At 42.2% G+C, this 15,795-nt stretch overlaps 1 protein-coding gene and 1 long non-coding RNA gene across 16 annotated transcripts in view; one reads left to right on the plus strand and one right to left on the minus strand.

Moving 5' to 3' along the window:
• COL14A1 (collagen type XIV alpha 1 chain) overlaps positions 1-14,343 on the minus strand; it is a 125,609-nt gene extending 111,266 nt beyond the window's left edge. For 6 of the 15 annotated variants that reach the window (XR_015284028.1, XR_015284026.1, XR_015284025.1 and 3 more), the window contains exon 1: positions 3,033-3,254. Coding sequence is in view for 3 of the 15 variants with exons in the window: in XM_086879468.1 (XP_086735594.1) it covers positions 12,350-12,444 (95 nt within the window). In the remaining 12 variants the exon portion in view is untranslated. Of the gene's footprint in view, positions 1-2,552; positions 2,881-3,032; positions 3,457-12,349; positions 12,459-13,650 lie in introns of those variants that run through there. The other 9 variants (XM_086879535.1, XM_086879525.1, XM_086879505.1 and 6 more) reach the window with 5 other exon arrangements.
• Positions 1,950-13,547, plus strand: LOC147655317 (uncharacterized). Its single transcript, XR_015284050.1, has 3 exons — positions 1,950-2,107; positions 7,914-8,098; positions 10,322-13,547. It is a non-coding gene; the product is annotated as an uncharacterized LOC147655317 (long non-coding RNA).
• Positions 14,344-15,795: the final 1,452 nt, after the last annotated feature.

The raw sequence follows: 15,795 nt of genomic DNA on the forward strand, positions 1-15,795 counted from the left end.
TTTGATTAAAACAAACAAAAAACTCCAGCAAACAAAACAAACAAACTACAAGGAATTTACCACAGATATCAGTGGATACAAATTTTCCTGGCAGCAGTTTTATGACCAAAGCACATCTTACCTGAAAGGGGACAAAAAACCTCAACTGGGCTATTCAACAGTTTTGAAAACTTGGCCCACATGAAAAGAAACTGTACATTCTTTACTAATCATACACAAGCATTGGAAATAGAGTAAGCTATAGATAATAACAAAGTACAACATGTATTTCTATACAATCCTGTTTTATAAGAACCTTATCAAGATATCTGTAGCAAAGAACTCTTCAGCTTTTTTAAAAAGGCAGAACTTGGTTCTGAAGAAACTCATATTCTCTTCCCACTGTACATTTTCCTTTTCCTACTTTATTCAGCTTATCCTGTACTCTCTGTTGTACTACCTGCACTTACAGTAGGTTATATCATGGTCAAAACCATTTACACTAACTTAACCAGTTAGGAGAAATTAACACTTTAGAATGCAGCAGTATATGAACACTAAAGGTAGTCCTAGGTGAACTAACTGGATTACAGAAAACAATTCTGGTGCCAAAGAGCAAGTTTCAGAGTGGGTAATACATCTGACCATAGAAATTAGCTTAAAAACAGTACTGATCTCAAGATACATCAACACATGCCTAGCATCAAATGTATCAAGATTTCTCTTTCAGTCAACTGCATTAGTTCTAGTCTCTTTTCTAGGCCAAGAAGATTTTTTGCTGTCCTTTCCTGGTAAAATTCTACAGGAGAAACAAATAATTAAGATAATTAATAGCAGATTTTTTTACTGTCAGTAAAGAGCATTTGAAGGTTTACTTGGGTAAATTTTGGTCTATGTATTTCTGTTTTGCAGGTTTTTCCCATTTACCTCCTCTGTCATTTTCTCTAATATTCCTGACATACCATCACTGTATTTGCCTTCCATGTTTCCCGTGTCTTGAAGGGACATGGCAAGTGGTTCATCCACTATAAGAAGCAGACTGAAGTACCTCAATCATTGTTAAGCAGAAGAGGATAAGACCTACATCCCCTTCTCTCTCTGAGTATTTGCAACCTGCTATAGTTGTCCCAGGACTTGGTAGGTCTACTGCCACGAATCTCAGTCATGAATGTTTGACACAACTCCTAGAAATATATAGGGGGATTAAACATCATCAATTCCATCTCCACAGGAGGTTATCAAAGTTTTAACCAAATTATCAAGAAATTTCACATTCCTTAAACATATATTTTGAATCCATCTCTCATAGTATAAATCTCTCGAGATGGAGGAAAATGCCTGGATCCCAAATCAAAGATGTGCACCAGGAATTTATATATTGCTATGCAGAGTTCTTAGACCCATCTTCCAGGCAGAATTCAGAAACCCATGCAAAGTTCCCAGGTTTCCTACTACATGAACAAAAGCATCAAACACTCAAGGACCACAGTCAGCAGACAGCTGTGACAAGCAATAGGAAAAACCAAGAGTATCTCAAAACACACTGAAATCCACCTCTTTTTTATCTCATTTTGGGTACTCCCCTCACTCAGGAATATAACCCGGATTAAGTCAATACAGACTCTGCAAACAACAGCAAACAACTTGTTCTTCCCGGCAGTTAGCACTGATGACGAGTGGATTGCCTTCCATAATAACCCAGGCATTAAAATATTCACTCACAGTGATGGCTGAATTCCCCATCTGCTACATTTGATACAAACCCGCCTCGAAAGCAAGAACTATAAATACTAAATGACCAGTAATCCCGTGTTAGAAACATTGTCTACTGCTGCTTTTAGAGAAAAGCCAGAGTAATGAGATTTATTGGCACAGACGCAACTGGTGCTGGATCAACTACACGCAAGTTCACCTCTGCAATGATCCACACGTCAGGGTTCACTTAAATAGGAAAGGAAACCTCTGTCTGCAGCCGCCTTGTGGCTGACATCTTCTGGAACTAAAAACAAGTATCCTATTCCTTCTACTTTTTATATATTTCACCTTTTAGTAAGTATGTGGTAAATTAGTTATCTGCCAGACTAGCACTAGGAGCAGACACCAAGCAAGCCAAGAAGCCTGCCATGAGGTGAGCCCCGTTCCCTGCAGCATCTCTCCCAGCTGGGCTCCAGGACTCCTGGCACGGGCCTTCTCCCGGGGGAAGGGCGCGCCCTCGACAGCTCCCAGCGGGAGCTCGGATCGCGGGACACAGCCTCATGCTCCTGGCTGCCCCGGCTGCGCGCAGGGGAGGAGGCTCCGCTCAGCCCTGCCGCAGTCCCCGGGACGGGCAGGTCACTCGGGGCTTTCTGCCGATCCCGGTGTCTCGCTGCCCGAAACACGCTCCCGTTCCTGAGCAAAGCCGGAACGCGACCTGTCCCGGCCCCGCAGAGAGGGGCGGCGGAGGGCACCGGGACCGCGCTCTCCCCTCGCCTCCCCACAGCCCCGCAGCGCCAGCCTGGCCGGCGTCCGCGGCTCACAGGCTCCGCTCCTGGCCCCCGACTCCCCTTCGGGGGCTCCCCACCACCGGCACCCACCCGTGTGCAACCGAGTGCCCCTGGTTAAGGGAGGGACGGCGGGGAGCTCGCTGTCTCCGCCGAGCCGGGGCGGGGAATGGGCCCATGAGAGGCAGGGGCTGCCGGCGGGGAGCGGGGCCGCGAAGAAAGCGCCGTGCGGGGCCGGGGCGGAGCGAGTGCCCCGACACAGCGCGGAGCGAGGCGGGGACGCGGCAGCAGCCAGAGCCTCCGCCACGCCAGCAGTGAGACGGATAGGGTTTTAATTACTATCAGCTATAAAATTAAGGCCTTTGCAAGGGGGTTTTCTAAAGGGGTTTCCCCGTCCTAGTCCGAGCTCGCCACCTTCCACTCCTCTAACTCCTCCTCCCTCGCCCCATTCTCCCTCCGGGGCTCCGGTCCTGCCGCCGCGGAGGTGGCCGGGCAGGTGGATGGGAAGCGCTCCGCTCCTGCCCCGACCCCCGGCCCTGCCCTCGAGGGGGACGAAGCGCGGCGCACACCGACCTGTGCGGGCAGCAGCCGGGAGCGGCCGGCGGGGAGCGGCCGCTCCTCTTCACGCGGGGCTGCGGGTGCCGGGCCGGCTGCGGGAGAGCCGCTTCCCTCCCCGCTGGCCGCTCCGCATCTGATAAGGCGAAAGGGTAGAGAAAGGAGGCGGGCAATTATAGAGCAGAAGGTGGAAAGAAGGGGGGGAGGGAAGAGGCACAAACGATGCCTGAGATCCCACCCTCCGCCCCCGAGCCCGACCCCCGCGGCGGGGGCGCGGCCAGGTGCGCGGGAAGCAGGGCCGGGGGACACGGGCACCGCTCCACGGGCAGGTGCTGGGCTCGCCAGTGTCCTCGGTCTTCTGGCTTTGATATCTGTTAACTCATTTTCCTCTCTCCAAAGTTCCTTATTCACTTCGTTTATAAATGATTTAGAAGCTGCCTACACTGCAGTATGGCTTGGAATGCGAGTATTCTCCACTCCAGCTATTGAGATGTGTGGATTAGTGACTCATTGGGGAAATATTTATATAAAAGTGTTCCAACACTTTTCTGGCTTAGTGTAAACCTTGATTAAAAGTGTTGTAGTACATATCTACATTTTTTTGCCATATGGGTAGACACTGCACTGGTACATTCTGCAATGGAATTGCAGAATCTATATTCTTTATGTCCACAGAAATATGAGTTGTTCTGTGGTATATTCTACTGAATTTACAATTAAGGCTACTATTCACAAAGTCTGCAAGTCCTGAGAATTTAAGAGGTGAATGAAAATATTCATTACAACATGCTTGGTCATCTGTATAAAATTACAAATGAAATCACTGAAGGACTGAAGTTAAGAATCAGTTGTAGGTGATACAGAGATGCACATGCTTTCTTAATGTAAGTAGGAGCCCCTTCTAGGGAAGGAGAAGGCAGTGAGTCACAGGGAGATGACTGTGACTAAGTGTAAAGTAGGACCTTCTGTTGCTGAGTAGGATTCCCAGTCCTGTAGATTCTTGTCCAAATTCATAGTGCATGGATATCTTTCCAGTTGAACTGCAGAAGTGTTTAAGCTTTAAAGGAACTCTTTTAAGTCCAGTTGTTTTCTATAGCAAAGGTTGAAAAGCATTCTTAGATGTAAAAAGCATCTACTGGATTCCTAGATCTTGTCACCTGCAGTTATTCTATTGCACTGCCAGCTGTGTGCAACAGCCAACATCCCAGTCAAGAGTAGCTTGCAAGATAACAATTCCTCTGAAGCAAAAAGATGTTCAACTCATTGATGTTAAACATGATACACTTCGTACCTTCTTCAGTCCCTAATTTATGTATTTAGCTAAAAAGTAATACCCACCAGAACAAGAAACAGCTCCTGGAATCATAAAATTATAGAATATGCTGAGTTGGAAGGGACCCATCAGGATCAGCAAGTCCATCTCCTGGCCCTGTGCAGGACACCTCAAGACTCACACCATGTGCCTAAGTGTGTTGTCCAAATACTTTTAAAATTTTGTCAAACTTGGTGCTGTGATGACTTCTTTGGCAAGCCTGTTCCTGTGCCCAACCAACCGCTGGGTAAAAAAACTTTTCCTGATAAGGTAAAAAACCTTATCCAGCTTAAACCTCTCCTCACTCAACTCCAGGCCATTCCCTTGGGTCCTGTCACTGGTCATGAGAGTGAAAACATCAATGCTTGAGCTTCCACTTATCCTCAAAAGGAAGTTATAACTGCAATGAGGTCTCCCGTCAGTTTCTTTTTCTCCAGACAGAGCAAACCAAGTGATGTCAACTGCTCCTCATATAGCTTCCCCTCCAGACCCTTCACCAGCTTCACAGCCCTCCTCCCACACTCTGATAGCTTAATATCTTTTTTATATTATGGTGACCAAAACTGCCCCCAGGACTTGAGGTGCCACCCCAGTGCAGAGCAGAGCAGGGCAATTCCCTGCCTTGCCTGGCTGGCCATGCTGGGCCTGATGCCCCCAGAATAGGGTTGGCCCTCCTGGCTACCAGGGCACTGTTGACTGATGTTTATCTTTCCATGGACCAGGACCCTCAGGTCCCTTTCTATGGCACTGTTCTTCCAGCTGTGTGCTGGACAATTCAGAAGGATTCTGTGAGAGATGGAAGCAAAGCTTTTATGAAGTCCAAAAGGATTACATTTACTGGCTTCCCTTGGTGGATCAGTCTATTTGCAGTGCCCCTGAAGACTCAGTAAATGTAGAGAGGTAAATCGACCCAATCCACCATTGCTTGCTGGCTCATGTATTTTGGGATAGGAACAGCCTGCCAAGGGGAGACTCTGGCTCCCTCTCTTTCTCTTTTTTCCCCCTCCTCCCAGATTTGTGATATAGTATCCAAAGCCCATGAGCACCATCCTGTGGCTGCAGCTAGTTGGAGTACTGTGATTCCAACAAGAAAGGTCTTTAGGATCCCACTGCTGGGTAAACAGACTCTGTAGCTCTTTGTAGCTTTCAAATGTTTTTATACTTCAGTTTTTATTTGTTTGCATCAGAATGAAATTATTATTTTAAGATTATGCTAAGTGTGTGATTTCAAGTGTAACTTGGTTGATTTTATTATTACAGTTTTCTTCATTTATAATTCTAACATAATTTGACTGCTTTTAGAGCTAATGATGCTTATTACAATTGAATTTACTCAGCTTCCTCTGGAAGGCACAATAGATCTCTTTGTGTTATTCCAATGAAGAACTATTGCTCATAACTTCAAGGTAAAAATTAAAAGGTAAGGTTCCATGGAAGAGTTTGTATAATGTCCATATCTGGAAATAGAGGAGGAGCACAATATGCTTAATATTAATGTACAAATGACTTCCAATGTTTCCTTCTTGTCTTCCTTTAAAAGCAAAAACCAACCAAACAAAAATCTTTTGAATTTTAAGGATTAATTTACTGATTGTGAATTTGCCCCATAAATTTACTTTTCACTATTTTGAATTGGCCAAGCCTCAGAAATTTCTAAAGAACAACTATTTACACATTTTGAAAGTATTCACATCAGCAAGATATGGATCATCTTTTTCTTGGCTAGTGTAGGTTCCACAAAATTTCTATAAATAGGATTACATGGCAATGATGTTGGAAATACAGCTGGAGGCAATTTGATTAATCCATCACAGGAACAGAATTAGTGCAGGCTCACGACCTCACAATGAGCTGACTGAATATCAGTCATAATGAATAACCAATGGTATGGTTAAACCAAGCAATGGATCATCAGCAGCAGTACTTGTGCAAACTGAACAGAAACCAAAATAATGGATATTTCTGATCATTGTGGGGCAGAATTGCACTGTAATTATCAATCCTTATCTTTTTTTCCCCCATAACTCCTGTTTTTTGGATATGATGTTTTTAAAGCTAACTAGCATTTTAAACTCCTAAACTAAAACAGGGTTTCCTTTCCTTTCCTTACAAAGAAATGTACATTTTAAAATGCCCTTTCTCCTCCAGCATACAAAAGTTCCAGTCACATTCAAAGATCTTGATTATGGCACATCTATTTGAATGACTTAAACTTGTCCCTAGACTTAATAACAATTCGTAGATTTTTTGGTTTTTTGCTATTGAAAGAACTCCATAACACAGAGACAATACTTGAGGTGAAGTATAACTGACTTTTGCTTTACATTTTGTTAAATATGCTTTACATTTTGTTAAATATAATGGAACATACAATACTCTTTGAAAAAATACTATTTGCCAAGATCTGTCTGTCAACACTTGCAGTAATTACATCTATAAAGTAAATCATGCACTGAAAGAGTTGAGAAAGGCTTAGAAGTGTATTCTGCCCAAACTAAAATAGAGAAAAAATATTTTAGTTGTGATGCACCTTTTCTAACATATTAACCATACATGCATACTTTTTAATTTTTCTCTTCATTAGTTAAGACAATTAGTTAAGACAATTTTTTTGTGATATGAATATACAGTGAAATGACTTTTGAAAAGGGTAACTCTCCTTTGTGAAGTATGATTTTTCTAGTGTATTTCTTTGTGCTGCAACTATTTGTCTGATATCAACCCCACAAATGTGGCTTCTTAAATCTCTGTTTTTAGGCAGGAGATGTCAAAGTAGTCCAGCTTTGTTTCATTATTTGTTGACATGTCTGATGAGTCATTTCATTTCCTTGATACTTTTTTCTTTGATTCTTTCAATGCTGTCAGCACTTCAGTGATCTGCTAGGTGTATTCATCTGAAGCTTATTACACATAATGAAGTAAGTGAAAGGGATGCAGAAGAAACCAGGTTGATGCCATGGCCATCGAAGTGTAGAAGTTCATGTTTAGAGTTGGTCCTGCTTCTCCAAACATGCAGTCAAGAGAGCAAAACTGGGCAAAAAGACTGTAGGGAAATGGAAAAAACCCCAAATATTATTAAATCATTTTTCTGTTCTCAGTATGAAGAAGTATGATGGCAAGAATGACAAGGTCAGCGTTTCTTAAAGTTGGCTTCTCATGCTGCAGTCAAATTAAATCTCTTTAGATTTCAGAGGTGAGGTTTTCTACTGTGTGTTTACGCTTCCACCTCTCAGATAGTTTCTGAGCCTTCTCTGGCCCGGTCTAAGGAATAAATATAGCTGTATGATCCTGGTAACATGGTCAGGAGCTACTTTCATCCTTCTGAGCCTCTGACAAGTGCAGCTTGTCCAGATCCATTTAGGGAGGGAGTTCAGCCAACTTATTAAAGTCCATGAGCAGCAGGAGGATGAGTTCAGTTTGCTGAGACACTGAAGGTGCAAATTCCTGCACCCACAGCCTCCTCATAGCTGCAGTGAAAGGGCAGAGCACCAGAGAAGTGATGTTATCCTCTCTGACATGCTCACAGGGCAGGAGCCCATCTTACCTCATTGGACAGGGAGGGCTGATGTGTGCTCTTTCTCCCTCAGACTGTAACAAGAAGAAGAGGTTTCCTTGTCTGTTGCTGGCAATGCTCTGGACTTAGCAGCATTGTACAGGATCACAGAGTCTTTGGAGTCTGGAGTCTTTTGCATCTCTGGAGAATATCAAGTCCAGCTCCACCCTGCTAAAGGAGGGTCACCCAGAGTGGATTCCCAGGGCCATGTCAACTTGAGTTATGAGTATATGCAAGAATGGAGACTTCTCATCCTCCCTGGGTGACTTACTCCAGTGTCTGACCACCTTCACAATGAAGGGAAAAAAATCTTACCACAACACAAATGTTTGCTTGCGTTCAGATGGAAACAGCTTAGTGCCTGCCACTCTAGAGCCTTTACTGCAAAGTCAGTCAGCCACCAGTGTGTAGATGTGTCTGAGGTTATTCCTTCTAAAGGGCAGGAGCTTGCACATCCGTTTACTGAACTTCATAATGTTTCTATTTTGCATTTCTCCAGCCTGGTGAGGGTGTTATAAATGGTAGAAGAACCATCTTATGGTTCAGTCACTCCTCCTAGCTTTTTCGCTATCTGCAAACTTGTTCAAGATGCATTTTCCACCATTGACCAGTCCAGTAATGAAGAGTCAAAGCAGTACTGGCTCTGGTATCAACCCCTGAGGTACATCTCTAGTAATTGAGCTGGATTTCACACTCCTAATCAGAACTCCTTGAACCCAGAAATTCAGCCAATTTTCAATTCATCTCGCTGTCCACTTACCTAGTCTATGCACTCAGCAGTGTGTCTGAGGAAGTTATGGGAGAAGCATTACTAAAGATAAATACACTGCAGTCATAATGTGAGCACAGCTCCCATTTGCTCCCAGCTACGTGCTGAGACTCCATCAACCCTCCCAGAAGAGCACTGCATCTGGTGGGCAGGTCCTGGAACACTGCCAGCAGGGAGGAAGGGTGCGCTGAGTAAAGAGGAACAACCAGACTTGGTGAAGTTGGATCTACCAGGAGCTGGAAATGGGTAGGTACAAGCACATTAGCCTGGCAAAAGGTTTCACTGGATTAAGCTGCAGTGTGGATTAATTTGCAGCCCACCAATGCTACAATTTAACACAGTGAGGCAAGGATTCCCCCATATTTTACTGAATAAGCATAACAGTTACAGATTCTGGCCATCTGTGCAAGAAATAATTTTCTTTGGAGTGAAATCCTGGCTGAAATGAATATTTAAACCAGTAAGAGCTGGAAGCAATATTGTGGTGGTCTTTGTAATAAATACCATAAGTAATGAATGCAAGGGATGTATGGAACAAGAAAGAATTCCTTTCCAAATAACACATATCTTAAACTATTATCTAAAAGAATCAGAGCTTCTTGTCTTTCTCCTACTGAGCTTCTGCACTGAGTTGTTACACTGAAGACCCTTGATCACTGTAATTGTGCACCTCTGGTCTGCCTCATTCTAAGCACTTTTCTAGTACACATTTGGCATGAGGAACAAGATTTGTTAAATGTTGTCTGCATGATGATCTGGTTTTGCATCTTGTAGATAACTGAAAAACTGAATTTTCAGTTTTCCCTTATATGCAATTTTAAGAAAAGCATCTGTTCATTAGACTCAAAAAATATAGTTGTCTCCTAGAATAGTATCACATGGCATTTTTTTATGCCACTGAATAAACGCAAAAACCAAACTCACCTTTAAGATAACATTTTAAATTTCTCGAAAAATTTATTCACTAAACTGTTTCATTTGTTCAGTTTTCAACAGCCTGGTTCTCTTTGCTGCTTTTGTTATAACGGGTTTGAAGTGGATGATGAGATTCAGACGTGGCTACTTTGTTCCCCTACACATTTTTAAGCATTATAGTTGGAATTTTCAGTAATAGACTTCAGTTTTCCAGTATGTATTTAAGCATATGTTAAACATATAAAGTTATCTTTCCATGAATAAAATACTGAATTAACCTTAGCAGAAACTTAATGAAAGATAAATGGTCCTGAGATTTGTGTTTGCCAAAGAAAAAGCAAAAAAATTCTAAAACTTTTTTTTAAAAACTGTAGCCTGTATCTTAGAGTAATTTTATACAAAATGTGAACAGAGAAAAACCAAGAGAAAGATTAATATTTCATTTGCTGCAAACAGATCAATAAAATCACCCCTACTCAAATACTCACTGAAGAAATTCAGTATGCTTTTCATGTTTAAATTTCAGGAGTATTCAACTTTTTTTTTATGTTTTATTTTATTTAGGTTTTATTTTTCCAATAAATACCCATACTAAAAGTCAGTATACTGGAAATCTCACTTTATAAGGTATGAGAAGAATTTACAGAAGTTTGAAATATTTTTCTTTTTTTAGCTGTGAAGCAGTAACAGAGGGTGGCAGTCTTGGATAAACATCTCTTCTGTGTATTCACAAACCTCTATCTTTTGTGCTTCTGCAGATCCAAATTCAAGTACTGTGTCTGTTAAAACACAACTCTTTGATCTACTTGATAAGAATCAAGAAATTATCAGCTGTACAGATTTGGATTACTCCCCTTCTGTGCAGAAAGGGTCCACTCAGCCAAAGGCAACTCATTGGAGCTCCTCCATGGAGGAAAAGCTGCCGTGGGATGGACTGTGGTGCTGCCCAGGGTGACAGCTGAGGTCAGACAGCGGTACCTGCACTGCAAGAGCTCCTGTGCATGTGGTCTTTGAGCCCTCCCTGAGACGGTCATTTGGTTTACCAAGAACAGCTGTGATAAAGAGGAGGCTGTTTTGTTTCTGTGCTGCATCTGTCGCAGAATTAACTCTGTGCTGTGTGTGCACCCAGGAAGTGCACACACTTCCCACTGAACATGATTAAGCACCTAAAGCATAAAGTCAAAAATAACAGGAAATTACACAGGAGGAAAGCAAGTGTATACTCTAGCCTTAAACAAAGAGCCAGCAGAAACTGTGCTCCAAAGTGATCTGACAATGTAAAGACTTACAGGGTATTGTGACAAAGAATGAGAGAGCGGAAAAAAGGAGAGGCAATAGTCTACAACCACAAAAAGCAGATAACATCTCAAAAGAATTTGGGTTAGCCTTTTTTTTTTTTTTTTGCCTTCACTTACTCTCAACACTTAGGGACTGTATTTTACAGTGTTGTAAAAACTATTTGCAGTGTCTGGTTCCTGCCCTGAACATCACCTCAATCCATGTTCTCCATAAAAATAGGGAAAAATAGGATATTTGACAACACTCCATCCATGACTCTACATCATTTTCTAGTATTTGTTAAACTGTGGTGACAGACATCTCATCTCAGGCTTCTTGAAGAAGTACAATAATCCCCATATCATCACCGTTTTGCTGCTTCCTTTTCATTATCACTGTCTGGACCCAATTGTAATCTTCAATTTATTGGTAGTATATTTCATAAATTATAGTTTAAATGTTCTTGAAATATTGGCACTGGCCACAGTAATGTTCTTTGTCTTATAGTGCATGGAAAAAAGTTTATCTGTGGCCTGTTTAGCACAGTATTTGAGGTCAGACAGTTTACAAAAAAATAAGAAAAATAATGTCTTGTTTCTTACAGTGTTTCTTGAAGCATAATCTTCAGAGATAATGGTGGGATGGTAAATGTTCTTCACTGTCTTACACAATCAAAATCTCTGGCCTGAGGTTTGCAGTCTTGGAAGAACAGTCAAAACACCTACTTTAGGCCACTGGGTATTTCACAATGTTGTTTTTTGTAATAATAAAAATAGTAGTTAATAATAAATCTATTATTGTTATTATTGTCCAGCACATGGAAAGGAGTTACTGCTGTTTGACCCATCAGCCAATTTGTCCCTTCAAACAGCAAGGTTTAACCCAACAAATTAGTCCTTAAAATCTGAAAACTCTGGATGCTTTTGCATTGGGAAACAAGTGTGTGAGTCCTTGTAGTAACTGACTCTATGTTCACATTGCTTTTGCACATGCTGGCTTGCTGGAGCTAATATTAGCCTGTGTAAGAGACTGGATACACAGACAATTAGATAGCAGTTCAACTACATAAAGATGCACCACAGTCCTATTTCATCCTGATAAATTATTTTTTCCCCAACCCAGCCAAAGGAATAACTTGCCTTCCTGTCTCCCATGTAGCAGAGGTTGCTCTCCAGGGAGGAATCAGACTGTTATTTGACTGATATTAACCTTTGGAGGACTCCCCCTCTTATCTTCCCTGTGCCATGTCACTGTTTAGGCTGCCACCCTGGAAAGTCTGGGGAGCTGAACAGGAGAATGTGGGTTTGGACAATGAGACTTCCTCAACAAAATAATTCTGCACTGGACCTAAAATATGCAAACTCTCTACAATAGGGATTTGAATCTGTGCACTGATAACAGCAGTTTGGTTGGGATTTGACCGTGTTCTGTTACAATGAAGAGCAAAACTCACTGGAAAGGGAAGAGGGAGGATAGGATCAGCTTATTTCAAAGTGAGCTGTAAGCACCTTTGAAATTCTGTAATCTTCAGGCTCAGCTCACACCCAGAAGCTCTTCTTGAGCAGTTCTCCACCAGGTGATGCAGACCCAGATGTCTGTCCATTAGCTGCTTCTGTACTGTATCAGAGAAGAAACAGGACGTAATGAGGCATTTTGTTACTGACATCAACTGTGAGCGCATGAAGATTTCCTAAAATCATAGTTCTGCCCTTCTTTACATTCTGAACTTCATTTTCTTTGCATTATATCTGCTGATATTTTTAAAACCTTGGGAATTTATTGCCTGCACACTAATGAGAAAAAAATTAACTGGAAAGAAGTGAAAAACAGCTTTGTTTCTCCAGTGTGTTTCTCCAGTGTATGCTTACTATGTTATCTTTTTGTTTAAAAATCCACCTATGGCCATTTTCCATATCCAAAAAGTAAAATCATAAGACAAGTTCAGATTGCTATGTTCCTATTCAAAACCTTTAATCATTAAACTCACAGCATGTAAAGTTTCCTCAGCAGAGGAACACAGTAAGAATGCAGTGCTGTGGCTTGTTTCTGGGTTCACAGGATTAGGTGAGAGCTTAGTGTCCCACATGAAAGCAGCCCATTAAAACAAGGTCCTGAAGGACACCCAGTGCTTTAGTGATGCTGAATCACTACCCTGAATATCAGTGGAACAGGTTAATTCTTTAGTGGCACAAGGATCATCCGGTCTCCTTTTTGTTGGCTTTTTTTTTATTTTTCCAGATGTTGGTTTAGAGAATCCTCAAAGTCAAATCTGTGCTTCTGATGTTGAGTAGCATCCATTTTTAAACCAAGGCTGCATTTGGTGGTCAAGTCCAGTGCAAATTTAAAAAATGACTTCTTCAATATGAGCTGTCTTATCTTTCTGCTGTTAAAATCAGCCTGCCAGTAAGAAGTCGGACTGTGATTTTTCTTCTAATCTTATAGTTAGGTGGCATTTTTGTATACTTAATGGAATTATTTCTGATTTTCCAGTAGATAAATAAAACAGAAGGTCACCATAAATATTGTCACTATTGTCATTTGCCTAACTGCATTCTTGAAGAATTTTCAACACTATTTGTTGAACTAGCATGAATTTTCTTCACTTGCTTAGTGAGTGTGTAAGATATATAGGGCTTTCAGTGTGTGATTAATGTCAGTAATAAAATCAGAATTATTAATCAAGTTAAAATTAAACATCTGAACTCTTCATAATTCTCTTTCTTTTTGCAAGAATGCAAACCTGCATTTTACAGCTGTCATAGTTCAAAAGATGTCAACATGTCATATATAGTTACAAATTCCCACTTACGTTATTGTACTGAAAACACCGTGTGAACCATAGCAATATTTATTATTTGGCTATGAAGTTATTCCTTTGAAAACCTGTGGGCTTCCCAATGCTTGTTTTTAGCAGCAGCAGGAATGTGCCGGACAAATCCTGAACCGCACACGCTGCTGTGAATGTTTTGTATTCAGCCCAGCTTCTTCAGACTGTTTTTGTGGCCTTGTCCTGGTGAACACAACTTGGGTTGCACGAGGGACGCTTTGTCTCCACATCCTCCCTCAGCTGCACCAGGCCGCGAGCATGGCGCCAGGGCCTGGGCCAGGCCTCGGCAAGCTCAGCCCGCGGGCCTGGCACTGGGGCTGGCTGCAGACAGAGCCTCTCGCCAGGACAGCCAGGGAGGAAGAGGAGCTTGGAGGGGAGCTGGAAGCCTGGCACTGGGGCTGGCTGCAGACAGAGCCTCTCGCCAGGACAGCCCAGGAGGAAGAGGAGCTTGGAGGGGAGCTGGAAGATGACTGTGGAGCTGAGGAGGTCGTAGGTTGACCGCACACAACGGGTACCTGGCACACTGGTGACAAGAGGCTGCCAAAACTGAAATACAAAGTTGCAAATAACACATTCTTGTCTACAGAAGATTCAAAATACGTAAAGGGAAATATTTTTCCACAGCCACGGAGCCTGTGGGGTGCAGTCAATATGGGGCACTGCTGTCTTTGCATTAGACAAAATGTGTGCCTTGCTTGCTCACTGAAGCGCCATCCTGCAGAATGCACACTGTGCAAGGTTTTAAAAGACTGACTTTCAGCCCTGCTCTCTGCAGGCTTCCTTGATGGGCTTAGATATCCAGGGCAGGGATTTTACATCATGTGTATCAGATCCAGGAGCTCATGTGGTAACACTTGGACAGTGGTGGATGTGGGAGTGGGGACTCTGAGGATGTCCTGTAAAACCATGAAGAACATGATGATGAAGAGAGAAGCCAGCCAGTAATGCAACAGTCACTAAGATAATTAGTGATGAAATAAATCTTCGGTCCCAATAGGCTTCTAAACACCTGTGTGAGTTAACAAGGGTTTTTAATTGATTTTTTTTTTTTTTTTAAATGTCAGCACCTAAGTTCTCTATAAATTTCACTTTGATTTCCTCACTTCTGTTTGGACACTGCCTGTGCCCCCTTCTGCTACAGGGGTGAGCAGAAACTCTGTTTGTAGCAAAGGCTAAGATGTCAAACACAGATGTGACTGACTGCAGTGCAAGGGACTTAGCAGAGAGAGCCACCACTGTAGGGTGGTATATAAATACCTCAAGGTTCCCAAGAGCTACAATACCTGTCATATTGTAAGCAGTGTGATAAAACTCAGGTTTATGTGGAAACACTCAGCTGCTGATGCATCTGTTCTCATCTGCTGGGTCTGCAGTAGCTGCTACTCCTCCCTATAATCCCATTTCTCTAATGGGAACAGTTGCTGCCTTGCTGTGACTCCTTGTGTGAAATTAGTACTTTTCAGGACAATTTAAAAACAGTAATACCCAAAAACCAGGAGAATCTGTTGAAATATGCAGTAAGTAATTATACATGATCATTTATATACACAGATTACAGCTCAGCTGACAATGGCTCTGGTCCCCTTGACTGGCAACAGACAATTCAGAAGCAAAGGGACCTTTGGGTGAGAGGCCACTTTGTATCTTGACTAAAAGCATGAGGAAAATAAAAGGAGTCACATTTCTTGCGACATTTAATAACAGCACATCACAGTCAGCTCTGCATGATACAAGTATGCAGCAGCTTCTCTGAGAATTGGCTGGATAGCCAGGATGTTCTTTTCCATCAACAGTGCTAATTGAATATACAGCTGGGTAACTCCACAAAAATTACCAGCAGTGAGACAATTGAATCAGCAGATGTTAAGTGGTGATTATTAGGGATGCCATTCAGTTATTCATACATAGGTGTCTAATGCATTTTGAAGTATCCTACAATATTTAAGATGTCCTCTGGGACTTAATCTCTAGATGTGATTTTGTGGGGTCACAGACTTCCCTGAAGCTGCTCTCTGCTACAGGGGAATGCCTCAAATACCCTAAAGGCATCTTCAATGGCACTTGACATTTATGTGTATGCAACAAAACCAAGCCCCTCATTTTTGAGCTCCGATTCCAATTAGGTAA

Source organism: Cyanistes caeruleus, chromosome 1, assembly GCF_971803275.1.
Source record: "Cyanistes caeruleus chromosome 1, bCyaCae1.hap1.1, whole genome shotgun sequence".
Taxonomy (NCBI): Eukaryota; Metazoa; Chordata; class Aves; order Passeriformes; family Paridae; genus Cyanistes; species Cyanistes caeruleus.